The sequence below is a fragment of the Bufo gargarizans genome, unplaced genomic scaffold (assembly GCF_014858855.1).
Source record: "Bufo gargarizans isolate SCDJY-AF-19 unplaced genomic scaffold, ASM1485885v1 fragScaff_scaffold_693_pilon, whole genome shotgun sequence".
Classification (NCBI taxonomy): Eukaryota; Metazoa; Chordata; class Amphibia; order Anura; family Bufonidae; genus Bufo; species Bufo gargarizans.
Genome location: NW_025334167.1, coordinates 162,297 through 184,456, shown reverse-complemented (window position 1 = coordinate 184,456; position 22,160 = coordinate 162,297). Strand labels below are relative to the sequence as shown.

General features: G+C 55.1%; 1 protein-coding gene across 1 annotated transcript; it reads right to left on the bottom strand.

Annotated features, from left to right (window-relative positions):
• Positions 1-1,184: 1,184 nt before the first annotated feature.
• On the bottom strand, positions 1,185-14,823 carry SH3BGRL (SH3 domain binding glutamate rich protein like). Its single transcript, XM_044273484.1, has 4 exons — positions 14,564-14,823; positions 5,500-5,685; positions 4,397-4,477; positions 1,185-2,451 (listed from the first exon to the last, which is right to left on the bottom strand). Exons 1-4 carry the CDS (start codon positions 14,606-14,608, stop codon positions 2,425-2,427), a joined length of 339 nt encoding a protein of 112 aa, XP_044129419.1. The 5' UTR covers positions 14,609-14,823; the 3' UTR covers positions 1,185-2,424.
• Between the last annotated feature and the right edge of the window lie 7,337 nt (positions 14,824-22,160).

The following is a 22,160-nucleotide window of genomic DNA, read 5'->3' as shown; positions in this document are numbered from 1 at the left end:
GGAAGCCCTGAAAACCTATAAAGGAAAAAAATAGAACATGTAAAAAACAAATAAAAGCGGCCAAACTAGAGACCGAGAGATTAATTGCCAAAGAGAGTAAAACTAACCCTAAAATGTTCTTCAATTATATAAATGTTAAACAGTATAAATCTGAAGGTGTCGGCCTCTAGAGTGATGAGGGGGGAGTCGCAGAGAGCGGCGAGGAGAAAGCAAAGCTGTAAAATATTATTCTCTCCAATGTATTCACTGAGGAAAATAAACTGTCAGATGAAATGCAGAATGTAAAAGTAAATTCCCCATTAAAGGTGTCCTGTCTGACCCAGGAAGAAGGACATCAGCGACTTAAAAAGATTAAAATATACAAAATCGCCGGGACCAGATGGTATACACCCCCGTATCCTAAGGGAATTAAAGAGGACCTTTCACCAGAATAAAACTTCTAAACTATACAGACGTGTAGAGCGACGCCCAGGGACCCCCCTGCACTTACCGTTATCCCTGGGCGCCGCTCCGTTCTCCCGTTATAGCCTCCGGTATCTTCAGAGTTAGGCTCCGCCCAGGGGAACCTGCCGGCGCCTCCTTCTCCCATGCTGCAGCGCTGGCCAATCACAGCGCTCGGCTCATAGCCTGAGAGAGAAAAAAGCCTCTCAGGCTATGAGCCGAGCGCTGTGATTGGCCAGCGCTGCAGCATGGGAGAAGGAGGCGCCGGCAGGTTCCCCTGGGCGGAGCCTAACTGTAAAGATACCGGAGGCTATAACAGGAGAACGGAGCGGCGCCCAGGGATAACGGTAAGTGCAGGGGGGTCCCCGGGCGCCGCTCTCCATGCCTGTATAGTTACTTTAGAAGTTTTATTCTGGTGAAAGGTCCTCTTTAAGTAATGTCATAGCCAGACCCTTATTACTGAAATTTGCGGACTCTATACTGACAGGGAATGTCCCACAGGATTGGCGCATGGCAAATGTGGTGCCAAAATTCAAAAAGGGTCTCCTGATCGCGAGTTCTCCCCTGCATAACGGAAACAGGACGGATCAGTTTTGCAGCCCATAGACTTCTATTATGACGGAATGAATAACGTAACGCCTCTAAAGGCGTTCCGTCATAGAATTGCGCTGTGGTCCGTGGTAACCGAATCCATAACACAACTCACCTTTTACCACCAAACGAAGTGTGAACGAATCTCTATATATAATGGTTCCTCCACCAGGTGGCGCAGTTATTATATATAATGGTTCCTCCACCAGGTGGCGCAGTTATTATATATAATGGTTCCTCCACCAGGTGGCGCAGTTATTATATATAATGGTTCCTCCACCAGGTGGCGCCGTTATTATATATAATGGTTCCTCCACCAGGTGGCGCCGTTATTATATATAATGGTTCCTCCACCAGGTGGCGCCGTTATTATATATAATGGTTCCTCCACCAGGTGGCGCAGTTATTATATATAATGGTTCCTCCACCAGGTGGCGCAGTTATTATATATAATGGTTCCTCCACCAGGTGGCGCAGTTATTATATATAATGGTTCCTCCACCAGGTGGCGCAGTTATTATATATAATGGTTCCTCCACCAGGTGGCGCCAATATTATCTAAATCTCACACTTTTTCCTATCCTGTCTCTATCCAGAGAGTGTAAGCTCTGTGGGTCGGGGCGTGGGCCGTGGCTCTTGGAGCCTGTGGACATAATGTATTGCGAGTGCCCGCGGAGGGGGCGCTCATATACAATGCTAGGAATGTGCTGGAAATAACATGAACCGGGGATTTTTGGCAGCTTTATGGTAAGATTGTCGCAGTTCACTGGAAGGGACCGGCAGATTTAAAGAGACAGTCACCAACAAAATAAGCCAGAGCCCTCTCCTAGGACGAGCGTGGCTGGTAGCAATCAGGGTGCTGGGAGAATTCTAATGTCACACACCTGCCCGGGGCCCGTCTCCTGATGTCACCCCACTGATCTCATAGCAGGTGACTGTCTCTTTAACAAGGCCTTGTGCTTAGACGCTGGAGCTCGTTGTGGCTCCGCGTCCCTCTCGTTCCGCCACCTCTTCCGTCCTGTTACAGCGTCATGTTAAAGGCACCTGTCTGAGGGAGGCGGTGCTGTAGGGGGAGGGGCTTGTATCTGGAGAGCTCCGCCCTCACGCTCAGACATTACTACATACGATATTGGAGCAGGGAGGTCGCTTCATTTTGCCGCTCTGACCGCCGGATGGCGCCGCGGGAATTGGAACGACGACAGTCCACAAGTTAAAATCATCCTTCTCCCGATTTTGACTTTCGTTGGCATCTAATTTTGGCACAGGCGGTGGCGGCTGTTGCCGGGTGGGGGCGGGGCTGATGTCGGCCGGACAGCCAATCACTGCTGCGTGGAGAGGAGGAAGAGATTAGGAGCGAAGCGTCGGAGACCTCGGAGCCGAGACATGGCGGCTTCACGCGTTCTGCTTGGCCAAAGCTTCCTGCGGACGAAGAGAAAGAAGGTGAGCGGCGATCAGGGCTGCGGAAAGCTGGGTGACAACCTGGTAGGACAGTGTGATGGTGGCCGTCAGGGGTTGTCAGTCAGCCGAGGATCCCTGCGTGCTACAATGTAGACGATCAGGGCTGCAGAAAGCTGGGTGACAACCTGGAAGGACAGTGTGATGGTGGCCGTCAGGGGTTGTCAGTCAGCCGAGGATCCCTGCGTGCTACAATGTAGACGATCAGGGCTGCAGAAAGCTGGGTGACCACCTGGAAGGACAGTGTGATGGTGGCCGTCAGGGGTTGTCAGTCAGCCGAGGATCCCTGCGTGCTACAATGTAGACGATCAGGGCTGCGGAAAGCTGGGTTACAACCTGGAAGGACAGTGTGATGGTGGCCGTCAGGGGTTGTCAGTCAGCAGATGATCCCTGCGTGCTACAATGTAGACGATCAGGGCTGCAGAAAGCTGGGTGACAACCTGGAAGGACAGTGTGATGGTGGCCGTCAGGGGTTGTCAGTCAGCCGAGGATCCGTGCGTGCTACAATGTAGACGATCAGGGCTGCGGAAAGCTGGGTGACCACCTGGAAGGACAGTGTGATGGTGGCCGTCAGGGGTTGTCAGTCAGCCGAGGATCCCTGCGTGCTACAATGTAGACGATCAGGGCTGCAGAAAGCTGGGTGACAACCTGGAAGGACAGTGTGATGGTGGCCGTCAGGGGTTGTCAGTCAGCCGAGGATCCCTGCGTGCTACAATGTAGACGATCAGGGCTGCAGAAAGCTGGGTGACCACCTGGAAGGACAGTGTGATGGTGGCCGTCAGGGGTTGTCAGTCAGCCGAGGATCCCTGCGTGCTACAATGTAGACGATCAGGGCTGCGGAAAGCTGGGTGACCACCTGGAAGGACAGTGTGATGGTGGCCGTCAGGGGTTGTCAGTCAGCCGAGGATCCCTGCGTGCTACAATGTAGACGATCAGGGCTGCGGAAAGCTGGGTGACCACCTGGAAGGACAGTGTGATGGTGGCCGTCAGGGGTTGTCAGTCAGCCGAGGATCCCTGCGCGCTACAATGTAGACGATCAGGGCTGCGGAAAGCTGGGTGACCACCTGGAAGGACAGTGTGATGGTGGCCGTCAGGGGTTGTCAGTCAGCCGAGGATCCCTGCGTGCTACAATGTAGACGATCAGGGCTGCGGAAAGCTGGGTGACCACCTGGAAGGACAGTGTGATGGTGGCCGTCGGGGGTTGTCAGTCAGCCGAGGATCCCTGCGCGCTACAATGTAGACGATCAGGGCTGCGGAAAGCTGGGTGACAACCTGGAAGGACAGTGTGATGGTGGCTGTTGGGGGTTGTCAGTCAGCCGAGGATCCCTGCGTGCTACAATGTAGACGATCAGGGCTGCGGAAAGCTGGGTGACCACCTGGAAGGACAGTGTGATTTTGGCCGTCAGGGGTTGTCAGTCAGCCGAGGATCCGTGCGTGCTACAATGTAGACACGGCTGCGGAAAGCTGGGTGACCACCTGGAAGGACAGTGTGATGGTGGCTGTTGGGGGTTGTCAGTCAGCCGAGGATCCCTGCGCGCTACAATGTAGACACGGCTGCGGAAAGCTGGGTGACCACCCTCGGCCGCTGTGTTGTGGTGCTTATGGCTGAACATGGGGGGCACCCAGCTTTTCCAGGGTCCTGACGAGCACATCTGCCGCCTCCCCTTCCCTGTGAGCGTCTGCACTTTACAGAGTCAATTACAGGGTCAATATCCTACAAGGAAGAGGAGCGCAGCAATACTTGACCTTGACCATTGTCTACCTGCGCCCGGGATCGGCAGCGCACGCGCCCGCCCCTCCCCCGCCTGGGTTTATGTGTAACTGCACGTGTCCTGCGCCAGCACCACTCAGCTCAGGGGTCAATGACCCCTCCTGCACCCCAACATCCACACAGGAGGGACCCCCTTACCTTGGACCCCGGAGGGGGGGTCAGGCCCAGGAACGCGTACACCTCGTTATTCTCTCGGGCATCAAAGAAAGCGTCGTAGTCCTGAGGGCGAGAAACGGAGGGATTTAAAGGGCCAGTCTTCTGAAAATAAACCTGATACTCGTTCAATTCTTTAACATTTGCATGATCTCTGCTAGCTGTCAATGAATGGGGACATTCTCGTTTAAACCCACAAAACATCAGCACAGGCCTCAGACGTCTCACAGCTGATGGTTTGTTGCAATGTATCAGCTGTGAGCTGAACACTTCAGCTTAGAGGTGTAGCTGGGTTGGTGGGTCGTGTCACGGGGGGTGGGCGACACGTGGCACTGACAAGCCACGCTTCCTTGGCCCAGGTAGTGGGCTACACGACTAGCACCTCGGGCTACTGCCCACAGCTGAGGGTTCGCTACAATGTATCAGTCTGGAGTCCAGAATGTTTACCTCACACAGGATTCTGTAGACTGATACCTTGTAACAAACCCTCAGTGTTAGATCTGTGCAGGTTTTCAGCTTCTGTAATAGTGATTGTGTCAGTTCACCGACAGCAAGCAGAGGTTTTTTATAATGATGAGGAACGAAACAAAGTCTATAAGAAAGTTGCAGAACTTTTTATTACACGGTTGGCAAATACAGAAGACAGGACGCCGGCCCTTTAAGTGGCCCCCCGGTACTACATCTGACCAGTCACATTGTGCAGACTGTGGGCATGGCAGCAGTCCGGCACAGTGTGTCAGTGCCCTGCAGGAATCTGCAGTCCCATGTAAAAGAGGACAGGCTAAAGCTCTGCAGAATAGGCTTTGCATAAGAGGGCCTCATCATTTGCACAATCTCTGCTTCCTGTCAATGAATGGAGACATCCTGACCTGATTCTTCTTACGACTGAGTGTTTGTTACAGTGTATCAGTGCAGACAGTCATCTGTCAGGGAGGCAGATCATCAATCACCTCTGGTCCTGACCTGGGCCGAGTGCTCTCATCTACACCGGCACACTGCAACGAGGCCTCAGCTGTAAGAAATATTGGGTCTGGTTTTGCAGCAGATCTGGGTTGGGGGGACCTGCGGGGAGAATGCGGTGGCCGTACCCCAAGGTAGCGATTGTCATTGAAGATCTGGGGGGGCAGCGGGATCCCGCTCGCAGGCCGGCAGTTCTCCGGAACGTTCTCCCTCATCCATCGCCGGTTCTCCTCGTCGCATGCGATGTCCTTCTCCTCGTAATCAATCTTCATGGCAGCGAGGAGACCACACACCAACTGCTGCCGCTTCTTAATCTGCAGAGGCACGAGGCATGAGACAAGGAGGCACGGAGACAAGGAGGCACGAGACAAGGAGGCACGGAGGCACGGAGGCACGAGACAAGGAGGCACGGAGGCACGGAGGCATTGAGACAAGGAGGCACGGAGGCATGAGACAAGGAGGCATGAGACAAGGAGGCACAGAGGCATGAGACAAGGAGGCACAGAGGCATGAGACAAGGAGGCACAGAGGCATGAGACAAGGAGGCACAGAGGCACGAGACAAGGAGGCACAGAGGCACGAGACAAGGAGGCACAGAGGCACGAGACAAGGAGGCACAGAGGCACGAGACAAGGAGGCACGGAGGCACGAGACAAGGAGGCACGGAGGCACGAGACAAGGAGGCACGGAGGCACGAGACAAGGAGGCACGGAGGCACGAGACAAGGAGGCACGGAGGCACGAGACAAGGAGGCACGGAGGCACGAGACAAGGAGGCACGGAGGCACGAGACAAGGAGGCACGAGACAAGGAGGCACGAGACAAGGAGGCACGAGACAAGGAGGCACGGAGGCACGAGACAAGGAGGCACGAGACAAGGAGGCACGGAGGCACGAGACAAGGAGGCAAGGAGGCACGAGACAAGGAGGCACGAGACAAGGAGGCACGAGACAAGGAGGCACGAGACAAGGAGGCACGAGACAAGGAGGCACGAGACAAGGAGGCACGAGACAAGGAGGCACGAGACAAGGAGGCACGAGACAAGGAGGCACGAGACAAGGAGGCACGAGACAAGGAGGCACGAGACAAGGAGGCACGAGACAAGGAGGCACGAGACAAGGAGGCACGAGACAAGGAGGCACGGAGGCATTGAGACAAGGAGGCACGGAGGCACTGAGACAAGGAGGCACGGAGGCACGAGACAAGGAGGCACGGAGGCACGAGACAAGGAGGCACGGAGGCACGAGACAAGGAGGCACGGAGGCACGAGACAAGGAGGCACGGAGGCACGAGACAAGGAGGCACGGAGGCACGAGACAAGGAGGCACGAGACAAGGAGGCACGAGACAACGAGGCACGGAGGCACGAGACAAGGAGGCACGGAGGCACGAGACAAGGAGGCACGGAGGCACGAGACAAGGAGGCACGGAGGCACGAGACAAGGAGGCACGGAGGCACGAGACACGGAGGCACGAGACAAGGAGGCACGGAGGCACGAGACAAGGAGGCACGGAGGCACGAGACAAGGAGGCACGGAGGCACGAGACAAGGAGGCACGAGACAAGGAGGCACGGAGGCACGAGACAAGGAGGCACGGAGGCACGAGACAAGGAGGCACGAGACAAGGAGGCACTGAGACAGGTATGAGACAAGAGGTAAGAGGCGCAACACAAGGAGGTATGAGAGAGGTAGTAGGTGCAACACAATTATTACTGGACAGATCTGAGGTCACAGCTCTGAGACCGATCCAAGCAGACACAGACGGACCCTAGAGGAGGATGGGAGAAGAGGGCAGACTGGGGGGGGGGGGGGATTGGGAAGAGGGCAGACGGGGGGGGGGGAGGTCTCTACATCACATTTCTTGTGCGGTTCTGATGAAACTCTCGGACGCTGCGGGGAAGGGGGGGAAATAGACATTTTCCTTATAGGGACAGGATTCCCTCCTTCCTCATCAGACTGAGGCACGAGGCCCAGAACCTCCAAATAAGGAAGCACTGCAGACCAGAAGTAGTACTGTGTGCCTCCAGACATGCGAGGAGGCTGGGAGTAGTACTTTGCACCTCTAGACGTGGTAGTGTGATGCTGTAAAAGCAGACTACCACCCCCACCGTCTCTTCACCCCAGATTAGGGACAGTTTGGATTTTACGCCATCTGTTTGTTCTGTCTTTTCAGGTTATTGTGCCCCGGGGGCCCCCGTGTGGAGTCAGGGGCCCGCTGCAGGAGATCCGGACATCTTTATTTCCGCATCCGTTATTAATTTGCTTCACTCTGACAAAAATGTTACAGTTTGAATGTTTTTTCATCCCCTCCTGACACATTGTAACAAACCTACAGCTGGTGAAGGTTCAGGGCAGATCTCCAGCCTTTGGATGAGACCCCCGTTCGGCCCCGCACTGTACCCTGCACCCCCTCAGCCCTCCAGCGCAATCACTGAACTCATCTTTCTCACAGCTGAGGGTCTGTTACATTTGCATCAGTCTAGACAATCCACTCCTGTGCTGATGGTTTGTTACAATGTATCAGTGCAGATAACATGTATCTGTCTGAGTCCAAGCGGATTGTCTAGACTGGATACACTGTAACAGACCCTCAGCTGCTCACATTCTTTGCCTCTGGAAGTGAATAAGGAAGATCGTTCCAGCAAACGGAGATTGTGTCAGGAGTGAGAGCCTCCATCTCCGCCGACAACTGCCCTGTGGAGGGGCTGTCAGGTCTAGGCGATACCTACTACCCCCATCATTAGCAGAGCCGACATCGCACACCTGTTTACAAGCTCATAATGGGAGTTGTCCTTCTCAGGGATTACTCTTAGACTAGTTTCACACTAGCGTTGTTGCAACGAAACTGCTTGCCGCATCCGTCTGACAAATGCATTGAAATAACCGATCTGGTATTTATAATTTTTTTTAAGAAAACCGGATAAGTCAATGCGGCAATTTCCTAAACACTTGGTAACGGATCCGGCATTAACACGTTTAATGCAAGTGTTCCGGAATTTTGGCCGGAGAAAATACTGCAGCAGCGAAATTTTCTCCGGCCAAATACTGTAAAAGGGACTGAACTGATCGCTCTCCATTCAGAATGCATTAGGAGAAAACGGAAGCGTTTTTTTCCGGTATTGAGCCCCCAGGACGGAAGTCCGTGCCGGAAAAGAAAAACGCTAGTGTGAAAGTGCCTTACTGTACACAGAAGGCGTCATATGACCACACAGGAAGAGCGGGGCCCCTACATACAGGCTGATCAGGGGCCCCCACCAGAGCCCAGGTCAGACATGTTTAGGGGTGTCCTGGTCTGGGGGTCCCTCTATGACACAGGGACCACAGGAAGCGGATGTGACATCAGTGTCAGGTCTCAGGCGGTAAATCCTCCAAGACTCTGTCTATGCTTCCATTCCTCACCATTTTCAAGATCCCGGCTTGCGTTCAGTGAATGGGAACCATACAGTTTATATCCAGAGACTGATAAAACCAATCCTGACCCCATAACTCTCATAACTGAGGGTCTGCTACAATGTATCAGAGAAGACAATCCAAAGTATCAGCAGAAATGGCTCATTGTAACAATCCTACAGCTCTGAGTACAAGCAGGTTATTAACATCAGGAATTTCAATAAAAATGCCAGGAGAATACAGTCTATTGCCCCCTGTTATCAGCCATTTCAGAGGAGAGGATGACTGTAGGACAGGAGAATACAGTCTATTGCCCCCTGTTATCAGCCATTTCAGGGGAGAGGATGACTGTAGGACAGGAGAATACAGTCTATTGCTCCCTGTTATCAGCCATTTCAGGGGAGAGGATGATTGTAGGACAGGAGAATACAGTCTATTGCCCCCTGTTATCAGCCATTTCAGGGGAGAGGATGACTGTAGGACAGGAGAATACAGTCTATTGCCCCCTGTTATCAGCCATTTCAGGGGAGAGGATGACTGTAGGACAGGAGAATACAGTCTATTGCTCCCTGTTATCAGCCATTTCAGGGGAGAGGATGATTGTAGGACAGGAGAATACAGTCTATTGCCCCCTGTTATCAGCCATTTCAGGGGAGAGGATGACTGTAGGACAGGAGAATACAGTCTATTGCTCCCTGTTATCAGCCATTTCAGGGGAGAGGATGATTGTAGGACAGGAGAATACAGTCTATTGCCCCCTGTTATCAGCCATTTCAGAGGAGAGGATGACTGTAAAACAGGAGAATACAGTCTATTGCCCCCTGTTATCAGCCATTTCAGGGGAGAGGATGACTGTAGGACAGGAGAATGCAGTCTATTGCCCCCTGTTATCAGCCATTTCAGGGGAGAGGATGACTGTAGGACAGGAGAATACAATCTATTGCGCCCTGTTATCAGCCATTTCAGGGGAGAGGATGACTGTAGGACAGGAGAATACAGTCTATTGCCCCCTGTTATCAGCCATTTCAGAGGAGAGGATGACTGTAAAACAGGAGAATACAGTCTATTGCCCCCTGTTATCAGCCATTTCAGGGGAGAGGATGACTGTAGGACAGGAGAATGCAGTCTATTGCCCCCTGTTATCAGCCATTTCAGGGGAGAGGATGACTGTAGGACAGGAGAATACAATCTATTGCGCCCTGTTATCAGCCATTTCAGGGGAGAGGATGACTGTAGCACAGGAGAATACAGTCTATTGCCCCCTGTTATCAGCCATTTCAGAGGAGAGGATGACTGTAGGACAGGAGAATACAGTCTATTGCCCCCTGTTATCAGCCATTTCAGGGGAGAGGATGACTGTAGGACAGGAGAATACAGTCTATTGCCCCCTGTTATCAGCCATTTCAGGGGAGAGGATGACTGTAGGACAGGAGAATACAGTCTATTGCCCCCTGTTATCAGCCATTTCAGGGGAGAGGATGACTGTAGGACAGGAGAATACAGTCTATTGCCCCCTGTTATCAGCCATTTCAGGGGAGAGGATGACTGTAGGACAGGAGAATACAGTCTATTGCCGCCTGTTATCAGTCATTTCAGGGGAGAGGATGACTGTAGGACAGGAGAATACAATCTATTGCCCCCTGTTATCAGCCATTTCAGGCTGTGCAGAGGATGACTGTAAAACAGGAGAATACAGTCTATTGCCCCCTGTTATCAGCCATTTCAGGGGAGAGGATGACTGTAGGACAGGAGAATACAGTCTATTGCTCCCTGTTATCAGCCATTTCAGGGGAGAGGATGATTGTAGGACAGGAGAATACAGTCTATTGCCCCCTGTTATCAGCCATTTCAGAGGAGAGGATGACTGTAAAACAGGAGAATACAGTCTATTGCCCCCTGTTATCAGACATTTCAGGGGAGAGGATGACTGTAGGACAGGAGAATACAATCTATTGTCCTCTGTTATCAGCCATTTCAGGGGAGAGGATGACTGTAGGACAGGAGAATACAGTCTATTGCTCCCTGTTATCAGCCATTTCAGGGGAGAGGATGACTGTAGGACAGGAGAATACAGTCTTTTGCCCCCTGTTATCAGCCATTACAGGGGAGAGGATGACTGTAGGACAGGAGAATACAGTCTATTGCCCCCTGTTATCAGCCATTTCAGGGGAGAGGATGACTGTAGGACAGGAGAATACAGTCTATTGCCCCCTGTTATCAGCCATTTCAGGGGAGAGGATGACTGTAGGACAGGAGAATACAGTCTATTGCCCCCTGTTATCAACCATTTCAGAGGAGAGGATGACTGTAGGACAGGAGAATACAGTCTATTGCTCCCTGTTATCCGCCATTTCAGGGGAGAGGATGACTGTAGGACAGGAGAATACAGTCTATTGAAATCTTCTCCTCTTCTTATTACGCTCCTGCACGGTTATAATCTCCGGATCGTGATGTCACTGGCTCTATGGTCCGCAGTGTAACATGTACAGTGGTAATGACTGTGGGTGCCCTGTAAATGACCGATGTTAGAGGGTCCATCCTCTTTGTTCCTGGGAAAGCTGGGTGACAAGCAATATGGCCGCCATTACATCTGCTGCATCTTTCTATCTAACGAACAATTGTTACAGATATCATGGGCGCCGCTTATTACTGGTCATGCCGCTAAATGTGGACTGCTTGCTTTGTGTGGCCCGAGTGACGTCACCCTCCTTGTAACCTGCTGGCAGTGGTGACGTCACATCCCTGGCGTCTCTGCTGATTTACAGGGTGAGCCCGGCGCAGCCGCCCGCACTTTATAGGGATCAGCGGCGCTTTACTGCTCCATAATAAACGCCATTCACACAGGAACAAAGTCACACCAGGTTTTATCACCTCCCGCCCGAACAATAGTGCAGCAAGGAGCCAACACCTGCATGACACAGGGGCCCCGCACAGGAACAGAGTGTGGCCCCTCACTGCCTGACAGACCTCTGGGGGTTGGGCTGGGGCAGCACTAGTGTGTGACCGCTGCAGTGCACAAGATTGCATAGAAGTCAATGGACTCTGACTACAGGTGTCACCCAGGCTAAGGGAGACCACCCCCCAGACACGCACACTGGGCTCAGCCGAGCATGCAGGTGCCTGAACCTGCTGCCAGGAACCTCTGAAGTTTGGGTGGTAACCCAAAAACTGTATATCACCCCCCCCCCCCATTATCAGACGCTGCACGCTATCCCCCCCACGCTGCACGCTATCACCCGCCCCCCCGCCGCTGCACGCTATCACCCGCCCCCCCGCCGCTGCACGCCATCACCCGCCGCTACACGCCATCACCCGCCCCCCCCGCCGCTGCACGCTATCACCCGCCCCCCTGCACACTATCACCCGCCCCCCCCCGCTGCTGCACGCTTTTACCCGCTCCCCCGCCGCTGCACGCCATCACCTGCCCCCCCGCCGCTGCACGCTATCACCCGCCCCTGCACGCTATCATCCCCAGGATCTATCGATCTGCATACACACAGGGGCAGGACGCAGTAACCGCCCCGGCTCCACCTGTACGGTGATGATCCCGAGGACGCAGGTTACCTCGGAGCTGGCGATTATCGGACAGTCTGCGCCGGTTCTGTGCTCTCCACTCATAACTGATGGAAATAACTGAAGTGTGAACATGGCCTTAACTGAACTACACTATCAGCAGGTTCTTAAAGGGCCAGTCCAGTCTCCTGTAAAGATGCTTTGTGTTTCCACTTGCTGTCAGTGAATGAAAACATTTTTGTTTACATCCAGACCCTGAAAACCTGCCCTACTACTTCCCACAGCTGAGGTTCTGTTACAAGTCCACCCAGTCTAGCAATACAGTGTAAGGTAAACGGCGCGGACTGAAGAGATTCTGCACGGCCAGAAACACCACGGAAGCTCTCCGAAAACCACGGACGAAACATGGATGCCGTCCGCGCTGCATCCGTAGTTCACGGATCATTAGGAAGAGACGCTTTGAAAATTACTTTTCAGCTGTTCAGTGTCAGTGATACACGGATGCAACGCGGACAGCAAAAGACGGACCCAACACGGATCCCTCACGGATTTGACCACAGACACGGACGCGTGAATGAGGCTTTGTATCCACTACTGCCAGGCAGGGGTTAATAACTCCCACCATCCTCAGCTAGCGCCTGATGTCAATCCTTCATCTATCCCACACAAGGCGGGTGCGGACATTCTGGACCCGACCCACATGATAAACCAGGAACCCTCCCCCCAACTACAGCCACAAGCAGGGTCCCCCTATATATCAGCCTGTAGGTATCCCCCAGGCAGGGCCCCCCCATATATCAGCCTGTAGGTATCCCGCAGGCAGGGCCCCCCTATAGATCAGCCTGTAGGTATCCCCCAGGCAGGGCCCCCCTATAGATCAGCCTGTAGGTATCCCCCAGGCAGGGCCCCCCTATAGATCAGCCTGTAGGTATCCCCCAGGCAGGGCCCCCCTATAGATCAGCCTGTATCCCCCGGGCAGGGTCCCCCCATATATCAGCCTGTAGGTATCCCCCGGGCAGGGCCCCACTATATATCAGCCTGTATCCCCAGGGCTGGGCCCCCCTATATATCAGCCTGTATCCCCAGGGCAGGGCCCCCCTATATATCAGCCTGTATCCCCAGGGCAGGGCCCCCCTATATATCAGCCTGTATCCCCCGGGCAGGGCCCCCCCATATATCAGCCTGAAGGTATCCCCAGGGCAGGGCCCCCCCATATATCAGCCTGTAGGTACCCCCCCCCCCGGGCAGGGCCCCCCTATATATCAGCCAGTATCCCCCAGGCAGGGCCCCCCTATATATCAGCCTGTAGGTACCCCCCCGGGCAGGGCCCCCCCATATATCAGCCTGTAGGTGCCCCCCCCCGGGCAGGGCCCCCCCATATATCAGCCTGTAGGTGCCCCCCCCCGGGCAGGGCCCCCCCATATATAAGCCTGTATCCCCCGGGCAGGGCCCCCCATATATCAGCCTGTAGGTGCCCCCCCCCGGGCAGGGCCCCCCCATATATCAGCCTGTAGGTACCCCCCAGGGCAGGGCCCCCCTATATATCAGCCTGTAGGTACCCCCCAGGGCAGGGCCCCCCTATATATCAGCCTGTAGGTACCCCCCAGGGCAGGCCCCCCTATATATCAGCCTGTAGGTACCCCCCCCCGGGCAGGGCCCCCCCATATATCAGCCTGTAGGTGCCCCCCCGGGCAGGGCCCCCCCCATATATCAGCCTGTATCCCCCGGGCAGGGCCCCCCCATATATCAGCCTGTAGGTACCCCCTTAGGCAGGGCCCCCCCATATATCAGCCTGTATCCCCCGGGCAGGGCCCCCCCATATATCAGCCTGTAGGTACGCCCCCAGGCAGGGCCCCCCCCATATATCAGCCTGTAGGTACGCCCCCGGGCAGGGCCCCCCCCCCCCATATATAAGCCTGTATCCCCCGGGCAGGGCCCCCCCATATATCAGCCTGTAGGTGCCCCCCCATATATCAGCCTGTAGGTGCCCCCCCATATATCAGCCTGTAGGTGCCCCCCCATATATCAGCCTGTAGGTGCCCCCCCCCATATATCAGCCTGTAGGTGCCCCCCCCATATATCAGCCTGTAGGCACCCCCCCCCCGGGCAGGGCCCCCCCATATATCAGCCTGTAGGTGCCCCCCCATATATCAGCCTGTAGGTACCCCCCCGGGCAGGGCCCCCCCATATATCAGCCTGTAGGTGCCCCCCCATATATCAGCCTGTAGGTACCCCCCCCCCGGGCAGGGCCCCCCCATATATCAGCCTGTAGGTGCCCCCGGCTACTTACCGCGGTGGAGCCGGAGGAGCTGGCGGTGTAGACCTTGATCACCATCCTGCTGCTGGCAGTGACTGGGCCGCTCCGCACACGGGGAGGGTCTCGGCTTTTTTCTTCAATAAACTTTATTCCTCGCGCACAGAATCAGCGTCTGCGGCGCCGGGGATTTTCCAGGAAGAATTATGTCTTTATTCTCCATTAACCTCTGAGTGCCCAGGAGCTGGCGTTAACCCCTTCAGGATGCAACTGCTGCCAGTTCCACTCTCCTCCCTTTGTGTGGTCATCACTCCCATCATCACCATGGGATCACTCCTATTAATATCTAGGATAGTGGGCGGAGACATGCAAATGATTGCTATTAACCCCTGGGGTACAGCATGGCTACAGAACCATCTATGGTGACATAAGGAAAAGCCCTGCAGCTTGCTGTCAGTGAATGAGTGCATTGGGCTGAGCTCATACTTCTTACAGCTGAGCGTTCGCTGCACTGTGTCTGGACGGGCAAAGCCTCCGCTGCCGCTCTGTTACAATGTATCAGCCTAGGTTCAGGAATTGTCTACACTCGATACAATTGTAACGAATCCTCCCTCATGAAAATGACTGCTATGGGGCCCCTGGTAGGAAGGGGCCCAGCACTGAATCCCATAGCTCCAGCCCTACTGTCTACCTCCGTACACCGTGAGCTCCCCCTAGTGGTGACAGCCGGTGAGTGTGCACTCCATAGCGGTACCACCTGACACACGGTAACGAGGTTCCTGAGGTACCGCCTGACACACTGTAACGAGGTTCCTGAGGTACCCGCCTGACACACTGTAACGAGGTTCCTGAGGTACCGCCTGACACACTGTAACGAGGTTCCTGAGGTCCCGCCTGACACACTGTAACGAGGTTCCTGCGGTACCGCCTGACACACTGTAACGAGGTTCCTGCGGTACCGCCTGACACACTGTAACGAGGTTCCTGCGGTACCGGCCTTACACACTGTAACGAGGTTTCTGAGGTACCGCCTGACACACTGTAACGAGGTTTCCTGAGGGTACCGCCTGACACACTGTAACGAGGTTCCTGCGTACCGCCTGACACACTGTACGAGGTTTCCTGCGGTACCCCGCCTGACACACTGTAACGAGGTTCCCTGAGGTCCCGCCTGACACACTGTAACGAGGTTCCTGAGGTACCGCCTGACACACTGTAACGAGGTTTCTGAGGTACCGCCTGACACACTGTAACGAGGTTCCTGAGGTACCGCCTGACACACTGTAACGAGGTTCCTGAGGTACCGCCTGACACACTGTAACGAGGTTTCTGAGGTACCGCCTGACACACTGTAACGAGGTTCCTGAGGTACCGCCTGACACACTGTAACGAGGTTCCTGAGGTCCCGCCTGACACACTGTAACGAGGTTTCTGAGGTACCGCCTGACACACTGTAACGAGGTTCCGAGGTACCGCCTGACACACTGTAACGAGGTTCCTGCGGTACCGCCTGACACAATGTAACGAGGTTCCCGAGGTACCGCCTGACACACTGTAACGAGGTTCCTGAGGTACCGCCTGACACACTGTAACGATGTTACTGAGGTCCCGCCTGACACACTGTAACGAGGTTCCTGCGGTACCGCCTGACACACTGTAACGAGGTTCCTTAGATACCGCCTGACACACTGTAACGAGGTTCCTGAGGTCCCGCCTGACACACTGTAACGAGGTTCCTGCGGTACCGCCTGACACACTGTAACGAGGTTCCTGAGGTCCCGCCTGACACACTGTAACGAGGTTCCTGAGGTACCGCCTGACACACTGTAACGAGGTTTCTGAGGTACCGCCTGACACACTGTAACGAGGTTCCTGCGGTACCACCTGACACACTGTAACGAGGTTCCTGAGGTACCGCCTGACACACTGTAACGAGGTTCTGAGGTACCGCCTGACACACTGTAACGAGGTTCCTGAGGTACCGCCTGACACACTGTAACGAGGTTTCTGAGGTACCGCCTGACACACTGTAACGAGGTTCCTGCGGTACCGCCTGACACACTGTAACGAGGTTCCTGCGGTACCGCCTGACACACTGTAACGAGGTTCCTGCGGTACCGTCTGACACACTGTAACGAGGTTCCTGAGGTCCCGCCTAACACACTGTAACGAGGTTCCTTTGGTACCGCCTGACACACTGTAACGAGGTTCCTGCGGTACCGCCTGACACACTATAACGAGGTTCCTGCGGTACCGCCTGACACACTGTAACGAGGTTCCTGCGGTACCGCCTGACACACTGTAACGAGGTTCCTGCGGTACCGCCTGACACACTGTAACGAGGTTTCTGAGGTCCGCCTGACACACTGTAATGAGGTTCCTGCGGTACCGCCTGACACACTGTAACGAGGTTCCTGAGGTACCGCCTGACACACTGTAACGAGGTTCCTGAGGTACCGCCTGACACACTGTAACGAGGTTCCTGCGGTACCGTCTGACACTGTAACGAGGTTCCTGAGGTACCGCCTTACACACTGTAACGAGGTTCCTGAGGTACCGCCTGCCACACTGTAACGAGGTTCCTGCGGTACCGCCTGACACACTGTAACGAGGTTCCTGAGGTACCGCCTGACACACTTTAACGAGGTTCCTGCGGTACCGCCTGACACACTGTAACAAGGTTTCTGAGGTACCGCCTGACACACTGTAACGAGGTTCCTGAGGTCCCGCCTGACACACTGTAACGAGGTTCCTGAGGTCCCGCCTGACACACTGTAACGAGGTTCCTGAGCTACCGCCTGACACACTGTAACGAGGTTCCTGCGGTACCGCCTGACACACTGTAACGAGGTTCCTGCGGTACCGCCTGACACACTGTAACGAGGTTCCTGCGGTACCGCCTGACACACTGTAACGAGGTTCCTGAGGTCCCGCCTGACACACTGTAACAAGGTTCCTGAGGTACCGCCTGACACACTGTAACGAGGTTTCTGAGGTACCGCCTGACACACTGTAACGAGGTTCCTGCGGTACCGCCTGACACACTGTAACGAGGTTCCTGAGGTACCGCCTGACACACTGTAACGAGGTTTCTGAGGTACCGCCTGACACACTGTAGCGAGGTTCCTGAGGTACCGCCTGACACACTGTAACGAGGTTCCTGAGGTCCCGCCTGACACACTGTAACGAGGTTACTGAGGTACCGCCTGACACACTGTAACGAGGTTCCTGAGGTACCGCCTGACACACTGTAACGAGGTTCCTGCGGTACCGCCTGACACACTGTAACGAGGTTCCCGAGGTACCGCCTGACACACTGTAACGAGGTTCCTGAGGTACCGCCTGACACACTGTAACGAGGTTCCCGAGGTCCCGCCTGACACACTGTAACGAGGTTCCTGCGTTACCGCCTGACACACTGTAACGAGGTTCCTGAGGTACCGCCTGACACACTGTAACGAGGTGCCTGACGTCCCGCCTGACACACTGTAACGAGGTTCCTGCGGTACCGCCTGACACACTGTAACGAGGTTCCTGAGGTACCGCCTGACACACTGTAACGAGGTTCCTGAGGTACCGCCTGACACACTGTAACGAGGTTCCTGCGGTACCGTCTGACACACAGTACGAGGTTCCTGAGGTCCCGCCTGACACACTGTAACGAGGTTCCTGCGGTACCGCCTGACACACTGTAACGAGGTTCCTGCGGTACCGTCTGACACACTGTAACGAGGTTCCTGAGGTCCCGCCTGACACACTGTAACGAGGTTCCTGCGGTACCGCCTGACACACTGTAACGAGGTTCCTGAGGTACCGCCTGACACACTGTAACGAGGTTCCTGAGGTACCGTCTGACACACTGTAACGAGGTTCCTGAGGTCCCGCCTGACACACTGTAACGAGGTTCCTGCGGTACCGCCTGACACACTGTAACGAGGTTCCTGAGGTACCGTCTGACACACTGTAACGAGGTTCTGCGGTACCGCCTGACCACACGTAACGAGGTTCCTGAGGTACCGTCTGACACACTGTAACGAGGTTCCTGCGTACCGCCTGACACACTGTAACGAGGTTCCTGAGGTACCGCTGACACACTGTAACGAGGTTCCTGCGGTCCGCCTGACACACTGTAACGAGGTTCCTGCGGTACCGCCTGACACACTGTAACGAGGTTCTGAGGTACCGTCCTGACACACTGTAACGAGGTTCCTGGTACCGCCTGACACACTGTAACGAGGTTCTGCGGTACCGCCTGACACACTGTAACGAGGTTCCTGCGGTACCGTCTCTGACACACTGTAACGAGGTTCCTGCGGTACCGCCTGACACACTGTAACGAGGTTCCTGCGGTACCGCCTGACACACTGTAACGAGGTTCCTGAGGTACCGCCTGACACACGTAACGAGGTTCCTTTGGTACCGCCTGACACACTATAACGAGGTTCCTGCGGTACCGCCTGACACACTGTAACAAGGTTCCTGCGGTACCGCCTGACACACTGTAACGAGGTTCCTGCGGTACCGCCTCCTGACACACTGTAACGAGGTTCCTGCGGTACCGCCTGACACACTGTAACGAGGTTCCTGAGGTACCGCCTGACACACTGTAACGAGGTTCCTGAGGTACCGCCTGACACACTGTGACGAGGTTCCTGCGGTACCGTCTGACACTGTAACGAGGTTTCTGTGGTACCGCCTGACACACTGTAACGAGGTTCCTGAGGTACCGCCTGACACACTGTAACGAGGTTCCTGCGGTACCGCCTGACACACTGTAACGAGGTTCCTGCGGTACCGCCTGACACACTGTAACGAGGTTTCTGAGGTACCGCCTGACACACTGTAACGAGGTTCCTGCGGTACCGCCTGACACACTGTAACGAGGTTCCTGCGGTACCGCCTGACACACTGTAACGAGGTTCCTGCGGTACCGCCTGACACACTGTAACGATGTTCCTGAGGTCCCGCCTGACACACTGTAACGAGGTTCCTGAGGAACCGCCTGACACACTGTAACGAGGTTTCTGAGGTACCGCCTGACACACTGTAACGAGGTTCCTGCGGTACCACCTGACACACTGTAACGAGGTTCCTGAGGTACCGCCTGACACACTGTAACGAGGTTTCTGAGGTACCGCCTGACACACTGTAACGAGGTTCCTGAGGTACCGCCTGACACACTGTAACGAGGTTCCTGAGGTCCCGCCTGACACACTGTAACGAGGTTTCTGAGGTACCGCCTGACACACTGTAACGAGGTTCCTGCGGTACCGCCTGACACACTGTAACGAGGTTCCCGAGGTACCGCCTGACACACTGTAACGAGGTTCCTGAGGTACCGCCTGACACACTGTAACGATGTTACTGAGGTCCCGCCTGACACACTGTAACGAGGTTCCTGCGGTACCGCCTGACACACTGTAACGAGGTTCCTTAGGTACCGCCTGACACACTGTAACGAGGTTCCTGAGGTCCCGCCTGACACACTGTAACGAGGTTCCTGCGGTACCGCCTGACACACTGTAACGAGGTTCCTGAGGTACCGCCTGACACACTGTAACGAGGTTCCTGAGGTACCGCCTGACACACTGTAACGAGGTTCCTGCGGTACCGTCTGACACACTGTAACGAGGTTCCTGAGGTACCGCCTGACACACTGTAACGAGGTTCCTGCGGTCCCGCCTGACACACTGTAACGAGGTTCCTGCGGTACCGCCTGACACACTGTAACGAGGTTCCTGAGGTACCGCCTGACACACTGTAACGAGGTTCCTGAGGTCCCGCCTGACACACTGTAACGAGGTTTCTGAGGTACCGCCTGACACACTGTAACGAGGTTCCTGAGGTACCGCCTGACACACTGTAACGAGGTTCCTGCGGTACCGCCTGACACACTGTAACGAGGTTCCCGAGGTACCGCCTGACACACTGTAACGAGGTTCCTGAGGTACCGCCTGACACACTGTAACGATGTTCCTGAGGTCCCGCCTGACACACTGTAACGAGGTTCCTGCGGTACCGCCTGACACACTGTAACGAGGTTCCTTAGGTACCGCCTGACACACTGTAACGAGGTTCCTGAGGTCCCGCCTGACACACTGTAACGAGGTTCCTGCGGTACCGCCTGACACACTGTAACGAGGTTCCTGAGGTACCGCCTGACACACTGTAACGAGGTTCCTGAGGTACCGCCTGACACACTGTAACGAGGTTCCTGAGGTACCGTCTGACACACTGTAACGAGGTTCCTGAGGTCCCGCCTGACACACTGTAACGAGGTTCCTGCGGTACCGCCTGACACACTGTAAGGAGGTTCCTGCGGTACCGTCTGACACACTGTAACGAGGTTCCTGAGGTCCCGCCTGACACACTGTAACGAGGTTCCTGCGGTACCGTCTGACACACTGTAATGAGGTTCCTGCGGTACCGCCTGACACACTGTAACGAGGTTCCTGCGGTACCGCCTGACACACTGTAACGAGGTTCCTGCGGTACCGTCTGACACACTGTAACGAGGTTCCTGAGGTCCCGCCTGACACACTGTAACGAGGTTCCTTTGGTACCGCCTGACACACTGTAACGAGGTTCCTGCGGTACCGCCTGACACACTATAACGAGGTTCCTGCGGTACCGCCTGACACACTGTAACGAGGTTCCTGCGGTACCGCCTGACACACTGTAACGAGGTTCCTGCGGTACCGCCTGACACACTGTAACGAGGTTCCTGAGGTCCCGCCTGACACACTGTAATGAGGTTCCTGCGGTACCGCCTGACACACTGTAACGAGGTTCCTGAGGTACCGCCTGACACACTGTAACGAGGTTCCTGAGGTACCGCCTGACACACTGTAACGAGGTTCCTGCGGTACCGTCTGACACTGTAACGAGGTTCCTGAGGTACCGCCTGACACACTGTAACGAGGTTCCTGAGGTACCGCCTGACACACTGTAACGAGGTTCCTGAGGTACCGTCTGACACACTGTAACGAGGTTCCTGAGGTCCCGCCTGACACACTGTAACGAGGTTCCTGCGGTACCGCCTGACACACTGTAAGGAGGTTCCTGCGGTACCGTCTGACACACTGTAACGAGGTTCCTGAGGTCCCGCCTGACACACTGTAACGAGGTTCCTGCGGTACCGTCTGACACACTGTAATGAGGTTCCTGCGGTACCGCCTGACACACTGTAACGAGGTTCCTGCGGTACCGCCTGACACACTGTAACGAGGTTCCTGCGGTACCGTCTGACACACTGTAACGAGGTTCCTGAGGTCCCGCCTGACACACTGTAACGAGGTTCCTTTGGTACCGCCTGACACACTGTAACGAGGTTCCTGCGGTACCGCCTGACACACTGTAACGAGGTTCCTGCGGTACCGCCTGACACACTGTAACGAGGTTCCTGCGGTACCGCCTGACACACTGTAACGAGGTTCCTGCGGTACCGCCTGACACACTGTAACGAGGTTCCTGAGGTCCCGCCTGACACACTGTAATGAGGTTCCTGCGGTACCGCCTGACACACTGTAACGAGGTTCCTGAGGTACCGCCTGACACACTGTAACGAGGTTCCTGAGGTACCGCCTGACACACTGTAACGAGGTTCCTGCGGTACCGTCTGACACTGTAACGA